This window comes from Barbus barbus, assembly GCF_936440315.1.
Source record: "Barbus barbus genome assembly, chromosome: 16".
Taxonomy (NCBI): domain Eukaryota; kingdom Metazoa; phylum Chordata; class Actinopteri; order Cypriniformes; family Cyprinidae; genus Barbus; species Barbus barbus.
In genome coordinates this window covers 31,612,643-31,638,424 of record NC_136744.1, presented here as the reverse complement: position 1 = coordinate 31,638,424, position 25,782 = coordinate 31,612,643, and the positions used below count along the sequence as shown (strand labels likewise).

Sequence of the window (25,782 nt, the reverse complement as noted above, 5' to 3'; positions counted from 1 at the left end):
TACCTACCTACCTCTCTATCTATCTATCTCTGTCTGTCTATCTATCTATCTATCTATCTATCTATCTATCTATCTATCTATCTATCTATCTATCTATCTATCTATCTATCTATCTATCTATCTACCTACCTACCTCTCTATCTATCTATCTATCTCTCTATCTATCTATCTATCTACCTACCTACCTCTCTATCTATCTATCTCTGTCTGTCTGTCTGTCTGTCTATCTATCTATCTATCTATCTATCTATCTATCTATCTATCTATCTATCTATCTATCTATCTATCTATCTATCTATCTATCTACCTACCTACCTCTCTATCTATCTATCTATCTATCTATCTATCTATCTATCTATCTACCTACCTACCTCTCTATCTATCTATCTCTGTCTGTCTGTCTGTCTGTCTATCTATCTATCTATCTATCTATCTATCTATCTATCTATCTATCTATCTATCTATCTCTCTCTCTGTCTGTCTGTCTGTCTGTCTGTCTGTCTGTCTGTCTGTCTGTCTGTCTGTCTGTCTGTCTATCTATCTATCTATCTATCTATCTATCTATCTATCTATCTATCTACCTACCTACCTCTCTATCTATCTATCTATCTATCTATCTATCTACCTACCTACCTCTCTATCTATCTATCTCTGTCTGTCTGTCTGTCTGTCTGTCTGTCTATCTATCTATCTATCTATCTATCTATCTATCTATCTATCTATCTACCTACCTACCTCTCTATCTATCTATCTCTGTCTGTCTGTCTGTCTGTCTGTCTGTCTGTCTGTCTATCTATCTATCTATCTATCTATCTATCTATCTATCTATCTATCTCTCTCTCTGTCTGTCTGTCTGTCTGTCTGTCTGTCTATCTATCTATCTATCTATCTATCTATCTATCTATCTATCTATCTATCTATCTACCTACCTACCTCTCTATCTATCTATCTATCTATCTATCTATCTATCTACCTACCTACCTCTCTATCTATCTATCTCTGTCTGTCTGTCTGTCTGTCTATCTATCTATCTATCTATCTATCTATCTATCTATCTATCTATCTATCTATCTCTCTCTCTGTCTGTCTGTCTGTCTGTCTGTCTGTCTGTCTATCTATCTATCTATCTATCTATCTATCTATCTATCTATCTATCTATCTATCTATCTATCTATCTATCTCTCTCTCTCTCTGTCTGTCTGTCTGTCTGTCTGTCTGTCTGTCTGTCTATCTATCTATCTATCTATCTATCTATCTATCTATCTATCTATCTATCTATCTATCTATCTATCTATCTATCTGTCAGGTGTGAATGGGTGTTTTGTGTAGTTCCATCATCGTCCAGCAGGGGTGATCTGAACTTCCAATGCAAAACACTCCAGACTAACTCTAGAGAATTGGATGACTGGATTTTGAACTTTAACCTCTGATTGTCATGCATTAGCTCTGTCTGTATGTTCTTCCATTTTTGTTTCTCATGCAATAAAAAAAAGTTAGATTAGGAAAACCTGCTGGCATGAATAAGTGATTTTTGATGTGCTGATAGCATAAGTAATAAATGACAGCACACATAATCTCTATGACATCACTGATCGCTGCAGTCCATTTACAGGCAGAGGAAAACACGGACAGTTTAACAAATAAAGCCTGTGTGTGTGTGTGTGTGTGTGTGTGTGTGCGAGTGTGTGTGTGTGTTTATCTCCATGATCCAGCCGCTGTGGCATGTGTTTTATCTGATGCTCAGTGTAGTTTATTGCTGCAGCGCTCACAAGGTCAAAGCGATGGCCAGCAGACGGATGATGATTGGCATCACACCAGAAAACTATTATCTGCTCACATCTCACAGACAGTGAACACAACGAAACTGACTCTGCTTTGTTTGAAAGGACGTCTCATTAGACACTAATCAGCAGAACGAGGCCTGAAGCTGCAGATGCTCTGAAGCTCCGAGCGTTTTGTTCTGCTGTCATGTCACATGGAGTCAAACACACATCACAGTGGGCAGAACATGAGTAAACATCAGAAAACAATGTTTGTGTGGGTTTCATTCATATACATGAACAGCTTCTGCACACCAGATATTGTCAAATGATTCTGTGGTTTGTGACTCTATTTTCCCATCAGAATCACAATATAAGATCACATAAGTCTAGAAGGTGTTATGTTCAATCAGTGAAGAAGCTCTGAGCTCATTGTGACTGTAAATGTCTTATTTTATTGTGCAGCTGCTGTTGGATGTTTCATTGGCATCAGACTCAATATCCGTCCTGGTCTACCAGCAAACACTAAGTCCATGTGTTTCTCAAGTGTTTCTGGTGTGTTTCTCAAGTGTTTCTGGTGTGTTTCTCTAGCACTAAATCGTCTTTCTAAGTCGTGGGTCTGCCGTCTCGTGTGTGTCACAGTCTCCTGCCGCTGCACTTCATGTTCAGACCAAAGAAAGATAAAAATAATCTGCCGTTTTCTCAGTGTTCATCTGGGAATAGAAACTTTCCTTTACGCACACTGAACACACACACACACACACACACACACACACACACAACACAGAGTAATGCATCTGTGTGTGTGTGTGTGTGTGTGTACAGAATGAGTTCTAATGCACTGTGAATGTGTGTGTGTGTGTGTGTGTGTGTGTGTGTTACATAATCAGTGTAACTCAGATGAGCTGCTGGGAAAAAGAACAGAGAGAGACAGACATTAACATTCAGCTGTGACTCAGAGCACGTGTGTGTGTGTGTGTGTGTGTGTGTGTGTGTACAGGTTTACTTGTGAGGTCCAAATATACAGTGACTAGTAGTGAGCGGGTCAATCATGTTTGTATTTGAATCTAGTGTTTTGCACAGGTTTCTGTGAGGGTTTCTTTAGGGGTCGGAGGTTGTTAAGAAGTTAAGACCAAAAATATCATTAACCTGATATAAAAACAATGCATGTCTATGAGATGAGCTCACTAATGTGTGTGTGTGTGTGTGTTCAGACACGCTGACAGACGAGCATCAATGCCAAGTTGTTTCCACTGGAAAGAATTTCAAGAATGAGAGAATGACAACCATTTAACACACACACACACACACACACACAGTGATTTTCTCAGAAGTGAATCCGTCCTCAGGTGTGGAATCTGATGTCAGGATAATGGTAGCTGGTCCTGAAATGCAAAAGCAGTTCATCTGATCTTCTGTAAGTCATTTCTCTACACACACTCAGCTCTGATGTAAACACCTCTCCTGACCTCTGACCCCGTGACCTCACAGCTGGTGATCCGTGTCATTCCGTCCACTGTATTAATGACGTCAGTGCCGGTAGTAGTGTAAGCAGGAACGATGGAAAGAATTACAGGACCCTCATTGTCCGAGATCCGGAAAGTCATTGTGTATCTGACACATCTGCTAATCGTCAATATTGCAGTGCTGTATGAAGCAGAGCTCACTACTAAACTCACTGATCAACTTCAACCTGTTGTGAAAATCTCACAAGAAATTCCAAAACGTTTCACTTTAAAATACCTTGTTCAGCCCATTGAGAGTCATAATCTAAATGCTGCATACAGTAGGTGACACTCATGTCTCCTCACAGATAATTTCCAAATTTGTGTTTAAATATGAAAAACATTCAATGGCCAAATCAGAACAAATTTGACCGTAGGCCTGATTACATAAACATTCAGTGTCATCGATCACACACATGCATCATTAACATGCATTCATTCAGCGGACACTTTTATACAACGCCACATACTCATCACAACACAACACTATATTCAGAGCACAATGTGAACGCTAGACGAGCACACAATCTAGAGCTAGAGATACAGTAAATGAGTCTCATTACAGGAAGAGCTTCATTTCTGATCTTCAGAAGTGAATGGAGAGCTTGCATACACTGCATCTTACTAACATCAGTGAAGCTCATTCACTGCTGGGCTTTGAATTAAACAATGACTAAAAATATTACATGAATAGAGAAAAGGGCTGTGTGTTCACTTTTGCCTAAAAGTCAGGAAAGCTTTAACACCCACAATGCACTGGGCTCAATCCTGTTGTCTATAAGCATCGTTTACACATCCCTTCACACTGGAGTTTTCCCCTCAGCATTTAAACAGGCTTGTATAACCTCCTTCAGAAACCCACCCTTAACCCAACTCTTTTAGGGAACTATAGACTGGTTTCCCTTCTTCCTTTCATTGCAAAAACACTTGAACGAGTTGTGTTCAACCAAGTCTCTGCCTTTTTCACACAGAATAACCTCCTGGACAGTAACCAATCTGGCTTCAGAAGTGGACATTAAACCGAGACTGCCTTGCTCTCAGTTGTTGAAGCCCTAAGACTTGCAAGAGCGGTTTCCAAGTCTTCATTACTTATCTTGCTGGATCTGTCTGCTGCTTTTGATACGGTCAAGCACCAGATCCACCTGTCAACCCTATTGAGAAAGGACATCTCAGGAACCACACTCCAGTAGTTTGAGTCTTACCTCTCAGATAGGTCCTCAAGGTATCTTGGAGAGGTGAGGTATCTAAGTCACAACATCTAGCTACTGGGGTGCCTCAGGGCTCAGTTCTTGGACCACTTCTCTTCTCTGTCTACATGGCATCACTAGGCTCTTTCGTTCAGAAACATGGCTTTTCATATCACTGCTATGCTGATGACACTCAACTCAACCTGTCATTCCATCCTGATGATCCGACGATAGCTGACTGCATCTTAGCTTGTCTAACAGACATTTCTTTCTGGACGAAGGACCATCACCCTCAACTCAACCTTGCCAAGACAGAACTGCTTTTAGTTTCAGCAAACCCTTCGTTTCATCACAATTTCACCTTCCAGTTAGACACATCAACCATAACGCCTTCAAAAACAGCCAGAAACACACTTGACCCTCTATCAATTGCATATTTATTCTCTAACTGCTAGCTTTTCTTGAAATACTAACACTAGCTTTCTTTTTCTATTCTATCTACTTGTTTCTTTAAAAAAAAAACCTTGCGTAGTGTAGTGGGTTAAGTTAACTGAGACTTGTCATAGCACTTGCATGTTGTTGCTCTTTTGTTGGTTTTGATTGCTTCTATTTTCCTCATTTGTAAGTCGCTTTAGATAAAAGCTTCTGCTAAATGACTAAATGTAAATGTACTAATATTGTAAAAATATAAAGCTTGTTGAAAATGGATGATAAATCGTCAATAAATAATAATTAAAACTAACTGCAAGGCTCAGTCAGTGCAGTGTTTCTGATCTGTGGAGAGGAAGTGTGCTAGTTTCGAGGTGAGCCTATGGAGACAGGAAGGCAATGTGCGGTTAGCAAAACTAAATACAGTATACATGCACATTTACAACACACACACACACACACACACACACACACACACACATACACATAGATTCACTGCAGGAAGTCACAATACGTTTAAAGTCTTTGTGCCGAGTCGCATCAAGAGAGAAACAATCCAGGACCTCATTAGAGTTACAAACAACCTGCTTTTATCATCTGATCGTGGTTGTATCTCTCTATTAGTGCTACTGGATCTTAGCGCCGCGTTTGACACTATCGACCACAACATTCTTTTAAATAGATTAGAAAATTATGTTGGCATTAGAGGACGTGCACTGGCATGGTTCAAATTGTACTTTTCTGACCGCCATCAATTCGTGGCGGTAAATGAAGCGGTATCATACCAATCACAAGTGCAGTATGGAGTACCTCAAGGCTCAGTACCTGGCCCCTTACTTTTCACGCTTTACATGTTACCCTTGGGAGATATCATTAGGAAACATGGTGTTAGCTTTCACTGTTATGCTGATGATACCAAGCTCTATATTTCTTTGCGACCTGATTAAAAACTTACCAATTTGCAGAACTAACGGAATGTATAGTTGATATCAAAAACTGGATGACTAGCAATTTCTTACTGCTAAATTCTGAAAAAAACAGACGTGTTAATTATTGGACCAAAACTTTTGCATGTAATAACCTAGATCACTGTCTAATACTTGATGGCTGCTCTGTAAATTCTTCGTAATCAGTTAGGAACCTAGGCGTACTTTTTGATAGGAATCTTTCCTTCGAAAAACATGTTTCTAGCATTTGTAAAACTGCATTTTTCCATCTTGAAAATATATCTAAATTACGACCTATGCTCTCAATGTCAAATGCAGAAACATTAATTCATGCATTCATGACCTCGAGGCTAGATTATTGTAATGCTTTATTGGGTGGTTGTTCTGCACGTTTAATAAACAAACTCCAGCTGGTTCAAAATACAGCAGCTACAGTTCTTACTAGAACCAGGAAGTATGACCACATTAGCCCGGTTCTGTCAACACTGCACTGACTCCCTATCAAACATCGTACACATTTTAAGATCTTGCTAATTACCTATAAAGCCCTGAATGGTTTGGCACCTCAGTATTTGAGTGAGCTCTTATCACATTATAGTCCTCCACGTCTGCTGTGATCTCAAAACTCTGTCCATTTGGTAATACCTAGAATATCAAAATCAACTGCAGGCGGGAGATCCTTTTCCTATTTAACGCCCAAACTCTGGAACAATCTAGCTAACACTGTTCAGGAAGCAGACACACTCTGTCAGTTTAAATCTAGATTAAAGACACATCTCTTTAACCTGGTTTACACATAATACACTAATACACTTCTATTATTCAAATCCGTTAAAGGTTTGTTAGGCTGCATTAATTAGATCAACCAGCACCGGGAACAATTCCCAAAACACCTGATGTACTCGTTACATTGTTAGAAGAATGGCATCTACACTAATATTAGTCTGTTTCTTTCTTATTTCCGAGCTCACCGTAGCCACCCAGATCCAGACTGTATCCAGATCAGATGGTGGATCAGCACCTAGAGATGACCTCTACAGCAGGACACCTAGATGAGCCCCAGAGACTGATCCCCAGTGAAGACCCTGTCTCCAAGACGGCCATCGGGACAAGACCACAGGAACCAGATGAGTCCTTTGCACAATCTGATTCTGCTTTAGCCTAGATTTAAACTGCTGATTTTGTCTGGCCAGAGGAGAATGACACTATTTCAACTAACTATTTCCTAAGCTTTTGCGCACACTTTGCCCTCTACTCAGGAACATTGCATAGACCTCCACTGTTTTTATATACAGCTAGTTATAAACGCTACAAACTAACCCTAACAGAAAACTGACTGCATTACTACAACATAAACACTTTATTTAGTTCATTTTTATAATATGTTTACAAATAAGGACATCCCAAAAAGGTTTTTTTGGGAGGCTTAACCCCCTGGGTTCGAAGCCCAGTGCGGGCTGTCTCGTATTTTCTTTATGACGCGAAAAGAACTAAAAATACTCCACGAGTTTTGATCGTACAGATAAGAACAAGGTATCGTTTGAAACTGCAAAGGGTCTACTTTTATTTGAGTATAGTCATAATAACAACAAAATATGCTTTTAAAAAATAGAGAAAATAAACCGGGTGCGTTCTCTGTCACCTCTCTTCACAGACACGTAAATAAAACAACCTGAATCAAAACTTCTCCAGGCCCCCAAAAGACCCTTAGACCACAGAGGGTTAACTCATTTCTGGGTACAAACTTGTCTGTAAAAATATATCAGTACTCTCTCTCTCTGCATGCACATTTCTTCCAGTTTTCTTCTGGTTTAAAACACAGAGTCTGAAGAGAGTCTCGGGAAGCACTGTTTTGTAAAGCACATTCAAATGGTTTATTTACAGCCTCTGTCAGTCAGAGAGGAAGCGGTGTACATACAAAATAAGAGCAAACTCCCTGAGTCTTTACAGATGAACAGACACTCTGCACAGACAGGAAGTGATTCTGTGACAGACCCGCAACACAAACATTGACATCTACATATGTATGTGTATAATATATATATATATATATATATATATATATATATATATATATATATATATCTATATATCACACACACACACTGCATATGGACACACAAACAGAGACACAGGATCTATAAGAACACAAGACATGGTCAGTTCTGCTGCGAATACAACAAATTCAGGAAGACGGCTGCGGTTCTCCTACAGATTTCAGGAGTGATCAGACTGACACACTAAAGACGTCTTACCTGTTATTCATCTACAGAATCTTTACAGTCAAATCCACACACAACAATAATGGCAAATGGTCAGGAAGTTCGGTGTTACTCGGTAAAGCATGTAAATAACAGGAATGAGTGCAGGACACCATCATCATTATGAATAATCTTTTGACACACACTCAGATGGGAATGAAGTCAGAGCGAACGGATGTCAGTGGATCAGTTGTTCTGTATGTGTTGGAGTGATTGTCTATTCTATGTGTGGGAATCAGTGTGTGACTCCTGTCAGTCAGTGGATCCTCTCTAGCGCTGAGAGTTCTGCATCTGTCCGTTCTGCAGGTTTGCGTCGCACTCTTCCTCGTCCTCCTCCTCCTCGCTCACCAGGAACTCCTCGGGAGGCCAGCGCAGCTCCCCGCTCTCCACCTCGCCCTCCGTCGGCTCCACCACGATAGACGGCAGACGGTCCTTCAGCTTACAGCAGCGCTCGAAGTCTGAGGGATCCGGAAAGATCTGAGCAGAGAAACGAGAACAACATTCAATCAGATTCTGCTTTAGCCTAGATTTAAACTGCTGATTTTGTCTGGCCAGAGGAGAATGACACTATTTCAACTAACTATTTCCTAAGCTTTTGCGCACACTTTGCCCTCTACTCAGGAACATTGCATAGACCTCCACTGTTTTTATATACAGCTAGTTATAAACGCTACAAACTAACCCTAACAGAAAACTGACTGCATTACTACAACATAAACACTTTATTTAGTTCATTTTTATAATATGTTTACAAATAAGGACATCCCAAAAAGGTTTTTTTGGGAGGCTTAACCCCCTGGGTTCGAAGCCCAGTGCGGGCTGTCTCGTATTTTCTTTATGACGCGAAAAGAACTAAAAATACTCCACGAGTTTTGATCGTACAGATAAGAACAAGGTATCGTTTGAAACTGCAAAGGGTCTACTTTTATTTGAGTATAGTCATAATAACAACAAAATATGCTTTTAAAAAATAGAGAAAATAAACCGGGTGCGTTCTCTGTCACCTCTCTTCACAGACACGTAAATAAAACAACCTGAATCAAAACTTCTCCAGGCCCCCAAAAGACCCTTAGACCACAGAGGGTTAACTCATTTCTGGGTACAAACTTGTCTGTAAAAATATATCAGTACTCTCTCTCTCTGCATGCACATTTCTTCCAGTTTTCTTCTGGTTTAAAACACAGAGTCTGAAGAGAGTCTCGGGAAGCACTGTTTTGTAAAGCACATTCAAATGGTTTATTTACAGCCTCTGTCAGTCAGAGAGGAAGCGGTGTACATACAAAATAAGAGCAAACTCCCTGAGTCTTTACAGATGAACAGACACTCTGCACAGACAGGAAGTGATTCTGTGACAGACCCGCAACACAAACATTGACATCTACATATGTATGTGTATAATATATATATATATATATATATATATATATATATATATATATATATATATCTATATATCACACACACACACTGCATATGGACACACAAACAGAGACACAGGATCTATAAGAACACAAGACATGGTCAGTTCTGCTGCGAATACAACAAATTCAGGAAGACGGCTGCGGTTCTCCTACAGATTTCAGGAGTGATCAGACTGACACACTAAAGACGTCTTACCTGTTATTCATCTACAGAATCTTTACAGTCAAATCCACACACAACAATAATGGCAAATGGTCAGGAAGTTCGGTGTTACTCGGTAAAGCATGTAAATAACAGGAATGAGTGCAGGACACCATCATCATTATGAATAATCTTTTGACACACACTCAGATGGGAATGAAGTCAGAGCGAACGGATGTCAGTGGATCAGTTGTTCTGTATGTGTTGGAGTGATTGTCTATTCTATGTGTGGGAATCAGTGTGTGACTCCTGTCAGTCAGTGGATCCTCTCTAGCGCTGAGAGTTCTGCATCTGTCCGTTCTGCAGGTTTGCGTCGCACTCTTCCTCGTCCTCCTCCTCCTCGCTCACCAGGAACTCCTCGGGAGGCCAGCGCAGCTCCCCGCTCTCCACCTCGCCCTCCGTCGGCTCCACCACGATAGACGGCAGACGGTCCTTCAGCTTACAGCAGCGCTCGAAGTCTGAGGGATCCGGGAAGATCTGAGCAGAGAAACGAGAACAACATTCAATCAGATCACACACAGCATTTTGAGAGCAGAATCAAGTGACTAGATCAATGAAGAAATATGTGCTCTTGTAAACAATTTTGTGCTCTAGTAGTAATTTATTTATTGGTTATGTAGAGGTGAATGTGATGTAGGGGACAATTTTCACTATATAAATTCTTATAAAAGCTACAAATGCTATTATGTCAAGAGCAGGGAGTGATTTTCTCCTCGTCTTTTGTTGTTTGATTATCATTAACTCCGAAATTTAACTCAAGAGATGAGATGAGACATGAGATTGGGTTCACAAGAACGAGGCGAGGTGAGAGTTTTACACATTATTTTTAAACAATTCTCAATAACCAAATACATGACTGGAAAAAACAGTCTGGAGGTGCATTTTGAAATGATTGTTTTACCTAATCATCTGGTAATAAATGTAATTTCAGTTCTGATTTCTGAGTATGAATTATCATATGCAGTAAAAGACAAAAACACTCAAGCATTGTAAAAGGTTTTGCCACAAACTCAACTGACTGGCTTCTCTTCTGTATGATTTCATGCGAGTCTCTTCAGACCTTAGAACTGTACATGATTTATGAGCTTCTAGAAGGTTTGACCTCCTAACTGAACGCCTTTTCACAAATTGAACAGAAATAAAAACAGTATAAATAACAAAAAAAAAAAAAATTTACGAAAGTTTTACTTTCAGTTTCGATTTAACGATCGCGCAATCTCTCGGCAGTGCGTGCATTCTACAATAAAAGACATTAATTTTGTCAGACACTCTGGAACGAATTCTCCTTTAATGTTTCTTATGGGCCAGTGAGGGACTTTTTTTTGTTTGCACTGAAGTCAATTTAAAATAATAATAATAAAGAAATTGTCTGGCCAATCGGGGCCCCTTCACACGTGGGGCCCATAGGCTGCAGCCTAGGCAAGCCTGCGTGTTAATCCACGCCTTCACACACATTTACTGACACTGACACTCTCTCTCACACACACAATCGCACTCGTACAATCACACACTCACACTTACACAGACACTCGCACAATCACAAACATTTACACACTCGCACACAATCCCATTCACAATCGCACTCAGGTACAATCCCATTCACAATCGCACTCACGTACGATCACACACTCACAGAATCACATTCATACACAATCACACACTCACACAATCACAGTCATACACAATCACACACGCACACAAACACTTGCACAATCACACTCACACAATCACACACTCGCACAATCACACGATCATTCGCACAATCACACAATCATTCGCACAATCACACGAACACTCGCACAATCACACGAACAATCACACGAACACTCGCACAATCACACGAACACTCACACGAACACTCACACGAACACTCACAAACACTCACACAAACACTCACACAAACACACAAACACTCACACAAACACACACAAACACACACTCACACAAACACACACTCACACAAACACACACTCACACAAACACACACTCACACAAACACACACTCACACAAACACACACTCACACAAACACACACTCACACAAACACACACTCACACAAACAATCAGAGGCGTCATGCCCATTCAAACAAAGGGGGCACGTGCCCCCTCAGATTTTTGAGCCAAGTGGATTTTGAATGCAGTTTCCAAAAGACAAAAAATAGCAGATTCATTTTTTTAATATTTGATGATACAGTCACACCGGCGTGATTAGATCATTCAGTGCGTTAAATCACCAGCTGCTAAATTCTAATCCGAGTTCTCTGGCTGGCGCTGAGCCAGAGACAGATGTGTTTTTACAGCACTGCATTATCACACACGATTCTGTTGAGCTTATGAATGCAATGACCAATCAGAGATGCTCAGAAGAGTCATCGCTGACATGCTGTGTTTTGTTCAGGGCGCGCACGCTGAGTGAATTCTCTTATCAGAAACAACAAAGTGCAGAAGTGCATACGATGTAAGAGATTCATTTCACAGTGCAAACAGCTTCAGTGATTATAATGGGAGTTTTTGAGACTGAAGTCTTGATAAGGAAATGATAATGTTCATTGATAATGTAAGTCTCCTTTGCTGTGTTCTGTATAATGAAAGTGATATGATTAGTAACTTACAACACTTAATTAAATTCATGTTAAATACAAAGGCAGTCCTATAGTATTTTAAGGCATGACAGCCATGTGGTACTTAAGTAAAAAGTCTAATTTTATGCTTAGTTAATGGGTCATTCTACAGAAATGTCCACTTTTGATATGGCAAGATGTCTTAAAATATATTTATTTTTCTAACATTTAGACTTAGACCACATTGTTAGATTACCTTTTGACTTTAAGAAAATACATAAATGACAGGTTGTTTAAAAAAACAATTGTGTATTTATTTACCCATAAGAAAGGTGACACCAGTGATGGTAACACACAATTTTCAAAAAAACAAAAAACAAATGCATTTTACAAAATGTCTGCTGCAAGGTATCAAACCACGTGTTGTCAATCATGGTACTCACTAAATTAAGTAGTTTAATCCATTTGTATTCTAGTTTTTTACAATTCCCTAACAATAAAGCAACTTTCAACTAAAAGCAAAGTTCAACCAAAAGCTTTATATGAAATCATGAGATAAATAAAGAAAATGTCTGTTCTGAAAAGAGACAGTGGATTTATCATGGGCCTTTCTTCATAGATCTTCAGGAAATAGGAAGGAGGAAGTCAAGTGATGTCATAAGTGTGATTTTTATTTCAAAATAAACTATTTTTGTTAAAGGGTAACACCAGTGACACAACTCCAGGGGACCACTACTTTTGTTATTTTATAATATTTATTCACCATTTAGTTTTTTTTCATGTCATTTATATCATATATTTGATAGTTATAAATACATTATTGTATTTTAAAATGGTAGAAAAACCTGTTTTGGACCTCAAAATAAAGCATTTTTTCTCTGTACATGCTGTGACGAGCAGTTTTGTGGTGCTTGGAATTCTATATAATTAATTAAAAAACAAACATTGCAACATTGATGGCTCAAGAAGGTGTAATTGTTGTAATTGTTTTAACATCGTAACCCTAAAGTGTTTTTTCAAGTGTAATATTTCTGTAAAGGCTATAGGACAGAAAAATTTACATTTCCATAGAATGACCCCTTCCATATATATAAATAAAACTAACATGATATATAAAAGGTGCAAAATGCATTTACTTACAGTTTAATTACTGGGAATACTTCGAATAACCTAAAAAAGGAAAAATTAAGTAAAACATAAGCCTACTGCTGTGTCAACCCCCATCCCCCCACCTGTGCCCCTTTAAAAATAATAAGTGCATGACACCACTGCACACAATCACATACCCACACAATCACTCTCATGCACAATCACACTCATACTCGCACAATCAGACACTTGCACAAACACTCATGCACAATCACACACTCAATCACACTCATGCACAATCACACTCATACTCGCACAATCACAAACTCACACAAACACTCATGCACAATCACACTCATACTCGCACAATCACACAAGCACAATCCCACAAACACTCATGCACAATCACACACTCACACAATCACATTAATGCACAATCACACTCATACTCGCACAATCACACTCACACACACAATCACACTCATACTCGCACAAACACAAACTCACACAAACACTCATGCACAATCACACACTCAATCACACTCATGCACAATCACACTCATACTCGCACAATCACACAAGCACAATCACACAAACACTCATGCACAATCACACACGCAATCACACTCATACTCGCACAATCACACAAGCACAATCACACAATCACACTCATACTCGCTCAATCACACTCATACTCGCTCAATCACACAATCACAGTCATGCACAATCACACTCATACTCGCTCAATCACACTCATACTCGCTCAATCACACAAGCACAAACACACAATCACACTCATACTCGCTCAATCACACTCGCTCAATCACACAAACACTCATGCACAATCACACACTCACACTTGCACAATCACACACACAATCACACTCATGCACAATCACACTCATATACATTTACATTTAGTCATTTGGCAGACGCTTTTATCCAAAGCGACTTACAATTGGGGAATACAAGAAGCAATTCATCTTGAAGAGGCAATCAGACAGAGGAAGTGCTCGTAACACCAAGTCTCAGTCATTGTTCAAATAAGTACAAGCTAGTAAGCGGAGAGAAAGTTAGAAGGAAAGTGTTTTTTTGTTTGTTTTTTTAGTTTAGGATGAAAGAGATGAGTTTTCAGTTGTTGCTTGAAGATTGACAGGGATCCAGCATTCCGGATAGGGGTGGGAATATTATTCCACCAGCCAGGAATGGTGAACGAGAATGTTCTGGAGAGTGATTTTGAGCCTCTCTGTGATGGTACCACAAAGTGTCGCTCACAAGCAGATCTCAGACTTCTGGAGGGGATGTAGGTTCATAAAAGTTCATATTCACACAATCACATACTCGCACAATCACACACACACTTATGCACAATCACACACGCAATCACACTCATACTCGCACAATCACACAAGCACAATCACACAATCACACTCATACTCGCTCAATCACACTCATACTCGCTCAATCACACAATCACAGTCATGCACAATCACACTCATACTCGCTCAATCACACTCATACTCGCTCAATCACACAAGCACAAACACACAATCACACTCATACTCGCTCAATCACACTCGCTCAATCACACTCATACTCACTCAATCACACAATCACAGTCATGCACAATCACACTCATACTCGCTCAATCACACTCATACTCGCTCAATCACACTCGCTCAATCACACTCATACTCGCTCAATCACACAATCACAGTCATGCACAATCACACACTCACGCAAACACTCATGCACAATCACACACACAATCACAGGCATGCACAATCACACTCATACTCGCTCAATCACACTCGCTCAATCACACTCATACTCGCTCAATCACACAATCACAGTCATGCACAATCACACACTCACGCAAACACTCATGCACACAATCACAGTCATGCACAATCACACTCATACTCGCACAATCACACAAGCACAATCACACAATCACAGTCATGCACAATCACACACTCACACAAACACTCATGCACAATCACACACGCAATCACACTCATGCACAATCACACATGCACAATCACACTCATACTCGCACAATCACACAATCACACTCATACTCGCTCAATCACACAATCACAGTCATGCACAATCACACACTCACGCAAACACTCATGCACAATCACACACACAATCACAGTCATGCACAATCACACTCATACTCGCACGATCACACAAGCACAATCACACTCATACTTGCTCAATCACACTCATACTCGCTCAATCACACTCATACTCGCTCAATCACACTCATACTCGCTCAATCACACTCGCTCAATCACACAATCACAGTCATGCACAATCACACACTCACGCAAACACTCATGCACAATCACACACACAATCACAGTCATGCACAATCACACTCATACTCGCACAATCACACAATCACAGTCATGCACAATCACACACGCAATCACACTCATGCACAATCACACACTCTCACAATCACAGTCATGCACAATCACACACTCACGCAAACACTCACGCACAATCACACACTCACACACACAATCACAGTCATGCACAATCACACTCATTCTCGCTCAATCACACTCATACTCGCTCAATCACACAATCACAGTCATGCACAATCACACACTCACGCAAACACTCATGCACACAATCACAGTCATGCACAATCACACTCATACTCGCACAATCACACAATCACAGTCATGCACAATCACACACTCACACAAACACTCATGCACAATCACACTCGCAATCACACTCATGCACAATCACACTCATACTCGCACAATCACAATATCACACAATCACAGTCATGCACAATCACACACTCACGCAAACACTCATGCACAATCACACACACAATCACAGTCATGCACAATCACACTCATACTCGCACAATCACACACACAATCACAGTCATGCACAATCACACTCATACTCGCACAATCACAATCACACAATCACAGTCATGCACAATCACACACTCACACAAACACTCAAGCACAATCACACACACAATCACACTCATGCACAATCACACTCATACTCGCACAATCACACAAGCACAATCACACAATCACACTCATAGTCTCTCAATCACACTCATACTCGCACAATCACACACAGTCATGCACAATCACACACTCACGCAAACACTCATGCACAATCACACACACAATCACAGTCATGCACAATCACACCAATCACACTCATACTCGCACAATCACACAAGCACAATCGCACAAACACTCATGCACAGTCACACACTCACACAAACACTCATGCACAATCACACACTCACACAAACACTCATGCACAATCACACTCACACAATCACACACTCACACAAACACTCATGCACAATCACACACACAATCACAGTCATGCACAATCACACTCATACTCGCACAATCACACAAGCACAATCGCACAAACACTCATGCACAATCACACACTCACACAAACACTCATGCACAATCACACACTCTCACAATCACAGTCATGCACAATCACACACTCACACAAACACTCATGCACAATCACACTCGTGGACACTCACGCACAATGACACAAATGCACACACACACTCGCACAGTCACACTCACAAGCACACACTAACACACACACGCATGCACTATGACACTCTTGCACCCTCACACACTCTCACTCACACACACACTTGCACAATCACATGCACATAAACACACTGACATGCAAACACACACACACACACACACACACTCACACACACACTCCCTCTAACGATCACCCTCTCTCACACACTGACACACACACGTTCTTCCACTGACGTCCTGAAGTCTCGTTTCGACTGAATTCTGGATGAAGCATGATGTATTTTTAGCTCGGAATCATTCAGTGACATACATGGGTGGCAGGGAAACCAATAACACAATCTGGGCAACACGCCAGTGGAAATAACATTAGTGTGTGTGTGTGTGTCTGAATGATGAGAAAGAAAACAGATAAAAAGAAGGACAAACAGAGCGAGGGATGTTCTATAACAGGAACTGAACCATGAGACCCTCGTCTGACCCCCTGATCCATAAACAACAGCAGAGCATGAGACTGAAGATCCAAGACTAAAAATAACCATCAGCCATTAAACTCTGAACAAAACACCAGAGGAACAAAAACATCAGCCTTTCATTCTGAAGAGACTAAATATTTCCACAGCATCTCCTGAGACGCTTCAAGATGGCTTCTCATGAAACTCTAGAGGAACCCAGATGAGTTCATGACAGGGTTAGAAACCTCATGAACACTAATGCAAGACGTAAAAGCTCAGGTGAAGCATTAAACAGTCAGAGCTGATTTGCACTTGGAGCATGAAAACAACTGAAAAACAAACTATGGGGGGAAAAAAATCACCAAAATATCTTGGGCGTTCTGAGCAGATGCTGTTTTATTCTTCTAATGACATGTTTGCCATGCGGAAAACACGGACGGAATCCAGTCATAAAGAAGGATTTTACTGTATAACACGGAATGAATTTGGCAAATGTTGGATAAATAAATTAATACAACACATCAAAATTAGGAATGTGCACTTGATCAAATGGTGATATGGACTAGTCTAGTGTGTGTAAGTTGGTTAAAATGAAACTAAAAATAATAATACAGTTTCCTAAAACCTTACTGAATATCACATACTTTTGTAAATTTCTATTGTGCAACACTTCAAATAAAAGGAATGGTTTCAATTACCTTCAATTACCAAAAACCTTCAATGGGTGGTGATGGCGCAGTGGATAAGACACATGCCTTTGGTGTGAGAGACCCGGGTTCGAATCCACTGTGAGACACCAATGTGTCCCTGAGCAAGACTCTTAACCCCTAGTTGCTCCAGAGGCGTGCGACCTCTGACATATATAGCAATTGTAAGTCGCTTTGGATAAAAGCGTCAGCTAAATGAATAAATGTAAATGTAAAATGTAATTAACATTTCAAAAGGTTAATTAATTTACAAAAGCTTTATGCATTTGTTTGATTACCACTGTTTTTGATACATTTACATTCCTTTTACCCAAAGTGCCTTACATTGCATTGATGGTTTACACAATAAATTCATGCATTCTCTGGGAATCGAACCCATGACCTTAGTGTTGCAAGCACTATACTGTTTGAGCTACAGGAATGCTGTTTTCATAATACATTTGTATTCAATCAGAAAACAGAATCTAGAAAAATTAAGATAGACACATATATCACAGAGCCCTAATACGGTTTTTAAATAGATAATAAAAATAAAATGGAAAAAGCGTAATTTGGAAAAACATTCAAATGGAATCAGGGGAAAAAATAAATAAATACAACCTGGGATCAAATCAAATCGAATTTGGTAAAAAAATAAAATAATTATTTTATTTATAAAATAATAATAATTGAATTTTGGAAAAAATAAAAGATGTTACAAAATTTTAGCCATTTAAACATACGAGTGTTCATGACCGGCTGGAGTTTCAGACCCACACACTGCAGTCAGCGTGAGCAGTCAGGAGAGAGCAGACGAGAGCAGGAGATGTTACCTGGAAGGTCAAGCGGTCTTTGCTGGGACTGAGCCTCATGTCGTCCATCGGTGTGGCGCTGATCATCACGTCAGTCATCACGGCACACGCTACACACGCTCAGCTGCACAGAACAACACACACACACAGTTACTCTCAATGCATGCACATCATCAGCAGAGTCCCTGCTAGAACTGAAATATCAGATCGCTCTGCGTTTGAGAAGGACGCAGAAATCATTCTGCAAGTGTCGTACAATAAAAGAACTCAAAGCAGTCTCTTGCATCGAGCGCATATGTTTCTTACCGCACAGGCGTTTGCACAGTAATTGCTTTCGGAGCACAACAACATACAGGAAGCCTTATGGTGAAGCGTCCTCAAACGCTTCACTCTTCACCACAGTGGAAACCCCCAAACCATCAGCTCTTCTGCATCTTCTGACTCTCTCCATGCTGGGATCCAGAAATCCCCAGTCCAACCAACGCCAATAAACGTGACTCATTCACTCCCAACGCAAACGCATGAAGTGAACATCCATCTGACTCTCGTAAGCGTACTGAACTGATCTCTGACTCGAGCTCTGATGTTGTTCTACTAAAGGCCGAACAGCAGGTGAAATTAAGCAAAGTGGAGCGTGGGATGCTAAAGATGATTGCGATTCCCTCATCCATAAGCCAAAATCTGAAACACATTGCATAACCACCAACACATTAAAAACAAGACGACGTCAGCAGCTTCATCCATCATGGGATAATCCCAAAATCTCCCAACTGAATGAAAATGTACAAGCTTTTCATTACACTAATGACCAATTACCCAAGAGTCAGCGCGAGCCCCGATCCGATCACAGTCATAGTGAAAGTGTGCCGGGGCGTGCATGAGGCTTGTACAGTGCAGAGGCACACAAACGTTCCACTGCTTCGGCTTCAAAGACTCACGGTCAGATCATCACCACACTGTAAGCGAAGAGCCAGCACACTTTAGACTCACGGAGAGACTTTAGTGTCTCATATCTGCTTTATTATTGAGTCGAGTCAATAACAGAATCAATGATGGAAACTCAGGTCAGATTGTGCTGTAAAGCGGTCACTATTCAGATCAAGGCAGACAGAGTTGCTTCAGTTCAGACAGGGAGGCATGATAAATCGTATTTTAACAGCGATCACGCTTTCTGCCTCTCATAATCGTCTGTGATATTTGTCCCGCTGAAAATGTTTCATTTTAATTTGGCATTAACTTGCATTCGTAACAAGCCTCCTCAAGCTTTTATTTAAGTCATTTGTTTATTCATAGTTGCAGTTGCAAAACAATTTTTTTTAGTAATTTAGTGTTTGTCATTTTTAGTATTTTTTTTATTTGATCTATATGTAGTATTTAGTCATTTTTATTTAATTTATAATTTGAGTTATTTTACCAAAAGGAAAAAACTATTAAATTGAGAAATACTGCCTTTGAATTAAAATATAAACTTTTTGCCAAGTTGCCATTTTAGTTAAGCTAATGTTTATTTTATTCCAAGTATTCAGTATTCATATTTATTCAGTTCCCAGTCTGTAAATCGTACCCTGTTATGGACATGTTTATCTAAATCCTCTCTGTATTTCTAATCTAAATGTGTAAGCGGTGTCTGTATATCACCTTCAGCACTTGGTATGTGTTCTGATGTTTGTTTCTGTGCCTTAAACCTGACTTGTAAAGCGACCTTGGGTGTTGGAAAGACGCTATATAAATAAAAATTATTATTATGATGTAAAAAAAAAAAAAAAAAAAAAAAGTATTATTGCTTTAATTTTAGTTTTTAAATGTCTAGAACCCCCCCCCCCCCATCACTTCACTGATGTAATATCCTCTTCAGCGATCACTGTAACCTTTATATTCTGGATTTTTCCTGTCATTATTTACATCGATGCATTCGGCAGATGCTTTCATCCAATATGATTTACATTACATTTGTGATTTGCATACGATCAGTTCATGCATTCCTTGAGAATCGAACCCATGACCCTGGTGTTGCAAGCGTCAGGAATGTTTTGCGTCATTCTGTAAACACAGTCCTGCCACTAAAGCCCGCTGAACTGATGTTATGGGTCTGAGTTTCTGAAACCTCAGCGTGTTCCTGAGGCTTTTTCTCAGAGCAGCTGTTTAAAGTCTAAACTCTGCAGAAAGCACTCAAACAGGCCGATGTCAAACCCAGGCAGGTTTCAGAAGCGCTCAGTGGATCTTCCAGCATTGAGTTTGTGGCAGGCCTGCCGGAGCTGATGCCATGCAGGTCACTGATGATATCCTCAGCAGATCCAGAGGAGATGCAATAACCATGTTTTCAAGATTTAAATATTTATGTTTTCCATGTTTAGCTTTTACTCCACTTTCATTCACACTGCTGGATGATTTGAAATCCAACCAAACTGAATACTATTATCTGTTTATGGCGAGTGACTTGTCCACCATGTTTATGATCATTAGATGAGCAGAGTAATGAACACAGAGACCATGTTGATCTACAGAAAACCTCACAAATCCAACATTCAAAGGCATTTGTACAGATATGGACTGTCTATTAATTCTATTTACGTGTGTGTGATGTGTTTGGTTTTTGTCAGACACTAGTCAGCATTTGAAGTGGATTAAACCTTTCATCAAAACGGTCCTAAAAACAAAACAATACTCGTTCTTGTCTTAGGACAACTTCTGATCCACTTCAGATGTTGATTTTTAGTCATTTTTTTGTGTCTATATATATATTTTCTCAATATGTTCTTCTACTTCAGTAACGGATACGTTTTCCTCAGTTTTGGTTTCAGTTATCGGTCTGTGCAGATGTTTTCTGAGAACTGTAATGAATCAAAGGTGTTTTCTTGGTCTCTCTGTTCATGCGTTTCATCACTCTGCACCGCTCATGCTCATAAATAACCCAGATGAGCGCTGACTGATTATTATTATTATTATCATCATCATCTGACAAACATTTCACATTGTGTCTATACGGACTTTGAATGTGGGGCTGGATTTGTAAAGTGCTCAATATCTGAGGTTCTCAAATCTCTGGGATCAGGTCTAGCAGGTGTGTATTTTTTAGTGTTTTTTTTTTTAATGCAACAAGTTCATACCAGACTCAAATTTTCCAGCACATAACGAGTTCAATAGGACAGCTCAGTCCGCAAAACCAAACTAGAATACATCAAACTAGATAAGTCTCAGAGTCAGTGATCAGGCTGATCCACTTCATTGACCTCATTTACAAAAATATGATATGAGTGAATATTATTGATCGTGTGTTTTTAGTAACTCCTCAACATTGCATCAGAGCAGCTCATAAAGACTGGATTAAATGACGTCTAATGGTGACAGCAGCAGTGTTTTTGACTCGCTTCTCAAAACTTGAAATACAGGTTTGAAAGCTCTATGCTGATCAGAATCAGACGCGCTCCATAAGACAGAAAGCATGAGCAGAAAGCGAGAGTTTTCAGATATGGGTCGGGTGAAGAGCAGCGATAAACACTCGGCGCTGCCAGTGATATTTCAGCAGGAGAACGTCTAAACATCCTGCTCAGAGAAGAATAACAGAACATCAGCCTAATAAAACACGAAGATCACAGAGGAGCGGATGAGAGTCGAACCATCCTGAGAAAATAATCCCGACTGAAGAAACGGATCAAACTCAGTTTAATCAACGAGTCTCAGATTTGTGTTTCAGTATCATCTGATTATTTCCTGTCATCTTCAGCTCAGATTCACTGCAGTCTCCAACATACACTGCTGTTCAGTCAGATTTGTAAGAAATTCATACTTTTATTCAACAAGGATGCATTAAATGGATCAAAAGTGCCAGTAAAGACATTTATAAAGTTACAGAAGGTTTCGGTTTCAAATAAATGCTGTTCTTCTGAACTTTCTATTCATCTGTGAATCCTGAAAAATAAAATGTATCACAGTTTCCACAAAAATATTGAGCAGCACAACTGTGTTCAGCATTGATAATAATCAGAAATGTTTGTTGATCAGTAAATAAGTATATTATTATGATTTCTGAAGATCATGTGACTCTGAAGACTGGAGTAATGATGCTGAAAATACAGCTGCAGATCACAGAAATATATTACTGTTTAACACATTCACATAGAAAACAGCTGCTTTACATTAGAATAATATTTCACTGTTTTTACTGCATTTTTGATCAAATGCATGCGGGCTTGTTGAGCTTCTTTCAGACACACGTTGAGCTCTTGACCGGTCGTGAGCATTCAGCACAAGCGGGGCATCACATCATTAGCCTCAAAAACACGACAGGATTTATTTTCCACATGACGAGCCAAACGTCGAGACGGAGTGACAGACCCTGGCAAGGAGACAGGACACACCGACCACGAGATTACCCAGAGTGCATCTGTTCAGCGCTCAGAAGCAAGCGTTTAGGGGTTTTTAAGCTGTTGGCAGAAGAGCATTGGAAGAAGATCTGACACCTCATCCATCAGATGATACTAACCCTGGATCAACAGAAAACTAACACATTTTGCTTAATGGCAACAATGACTGCAGTTAATAGTGTTCACCATCTGTTTGATGGCATGTAATGTGTAACTAACTGCATGATTTTTACTGTACATTTCTGCCAGTCACCACTAATAACCTACTCCTAAATATAAAGTAGAAACTTGTAGAAGATTTTCTGTAAAGCTGCTTTGCAACGATTTGTCTCGTGAAAAGCACTATACTAATAAACCTGAACTGAATCATCACTGGACGGACGTCTGTGAACTACGGTATCAAATCAGTACTGAAATACAAAAAGCAATGATTTCAGCCATGTCATGCATCAGACCACCAAATTAAACTCTGTATGTGTAGGGTTGGGTATTGTTTGAATTATAATCAATTCTGAATCCAATTCCGATTCTTATTGATTCCCAGTTTCAATTCCAATGTGGTTAAAAAAAAAATTAAGACATCAAACATATTTATTCTGTCTCTTTTCGCAAAACATTTAATTCTTAATCAATCTCTTGAATGAATGATTCAATGACAAATACATTTTTAACAGCCCCTTTTCGCCAGCTAAAAATAATAGATGTGCACATTGATGGGTGGGATTGCAACTTTAATTTTACAACAAGTATGCGATTCCTGACCTTAAGTATGTGATTCTGGTATTGATGTTTGATTGCAGCTCTACCTGCATGTCATCTGATCTGACCGACACGAGAGAGTTTGAGATGATGCTTGAACTGAACTGATCTGAATACTCTATTCTCTAGAACAGACACAGAAAATAAAGAGGTGTGCATGTCTGAGGAATTGCCCTGATCTGTGTCCCTGCAGCACAAAAGCAGTCATGAGTAACACAGGTATATCTGTAGCAATAGACAACAATACATTGTATGGATCAAAATTATACATTTCAATTTTATGACAAAAATCATTAGGATATTAAGATCATGTTCCATGAAGATATTTAGTAAATTTCCTACCATAAATATATCAAAACTTCATTTTTGATTAGTAATATGCATTGCTAAGAACTTCATTTGAACAACTTTAAAGGAGATTTTCTCAATATTTAGATTTTTTTGCTCCCTCAGATTCCAGATTTTCTAATAGTTGTATCTCAGACAAATATTGTCCTATCATAACAAACCATACATCAATGGAAAGATTATTTATTCAGCTTTCAGATGATGTATACATCTCAATTTCGAAAATTTGACCCTAATGACTGGTTTTGTGGTGCATATTAATTTGTGTTTTGAAACGCAAGCTCTTCATAAGCGATATGAGGGACACATGTTAAGAGGTCAGATGACTCGACGCTTTAAAACTAAACAGAGCTCTTCATTGAACTGAGCATCTGGAGCCATAACGAGCAGCAGGACATTTGTGATGATGCCCAGAGAGCAGTGATGGAACAGCTTCAGTCATTCTGCAGAGAGAAAGCGATTCATGACGGAACGTGACCTTTGCTTCTTCAGACGAATGAAGAAGTGACTCAAACTGAGCGTGATCAAACCCCTCTATCACACAGACTGATATACCGAGTGTTAAACTATCAGCAATACTAGAGTCAGATCATCAGCTGCCAAAAACAACGAAACGCATGAAAGTTTGAGAGAGAACCTCACCTGCGAGCTCATCAGCAGATCCGCTGCTGCTCGATGCAAATATCGCTGGCTCTTCAGCAGCTGCGCGATCTCCACATGAGCGGCTGCGCATGCGCCTTTATACAGGAGGCGTGTCCGGCCGCGGAAGCCACGCCCACGCCGGACCTCGCGCTGGTCAGCGATCACTCTAATAATCTCACAAGAAATATACTGAATGCACCTGGAAATACCGCTGCTTTTAATTCTTTAAGCGAACAAGCAATTCGATGTATTTATAATTGAACTATCTAGAATCTATATTCTTTAATATCTGTAATAAAATCGCATATTCTGTACAGATGTCACGCTGTTGGAGTTTATGCAGTATTTATGCACGCAGTATAAAAAAAGAGTAACCTAATTAAAAAATATATATATTTAATTGATGCTTGAACAACAAATAACAAAAGTGCCAAACACGAAAAATATACAAAATAAATATTAACTATACATGTATATATAAAACCAGCAAATAAATACAAATAAAATAAATAACATAATGAAAGGCCTTGCTGAATCACAATAACTTCAATGAACCAAATAAATACACAGTTTTTACAGATTTTATAATTAAATAATTCCTTAAAAACCACAGAAAAAAGGGGTTTCTGATATGAATATGAATATGAAACTAATCGAGAGATTGAAGATGTAAGCATTTTCCAGCTTCTTAGTTCAAAAAGCAACTCAAATATTCAAAAAGCCCAAATGTTGAAGAAGCCCAATATGTTCATATAGAAGAACTTCATCATGAATAAATCTAGAAA

General features: G+C 39.5%; 1 protein-coding gene across 2 annotated transcripts; it reads right to left on the bottom strand.

Annotated features, from left to right (window-relative positions):
* Window positions 1-6,994: 6,994 nt before the first annotated feature.
* LOC306882339 (protein LBH-like) lies at window positions 6,995-25,058 on the bottom strand. Of its 2 annotated transcripts, none has more exons than XM_079436892.1 (4): window positions 24,998-25,058; window positions 18,906-19,008; window positions 10,061-10,189; window positions 6,995-8,566 (listed from the first exon to the last, which is right to left on the bottom strand). In XM_079436892.1, exons 2-4 carry the CDS (start codon window positions 18,981-18,983, stop codon window positions 8,360-8,362), a joined length of 414 nt encoding a protein of 137 aa, XP_079293018.1. In that variant the 5' UTR covers window positions 18,984-19,008; window positions 24,998-25,058; the 3' UTR covers window positions 6,995-8,359. The 2 variants fall into 2 exon arrangements, with proteins under 2 accessions (XP_079293018.1, XP_079293019.1); XM_079436893.1 differs by lacking the exon at window positions 24,998-25,058 and adding an exon at window positions 19,191-19,202.
* Window positions 25,059-25,782: the final 724 nt, after the last annotated feature.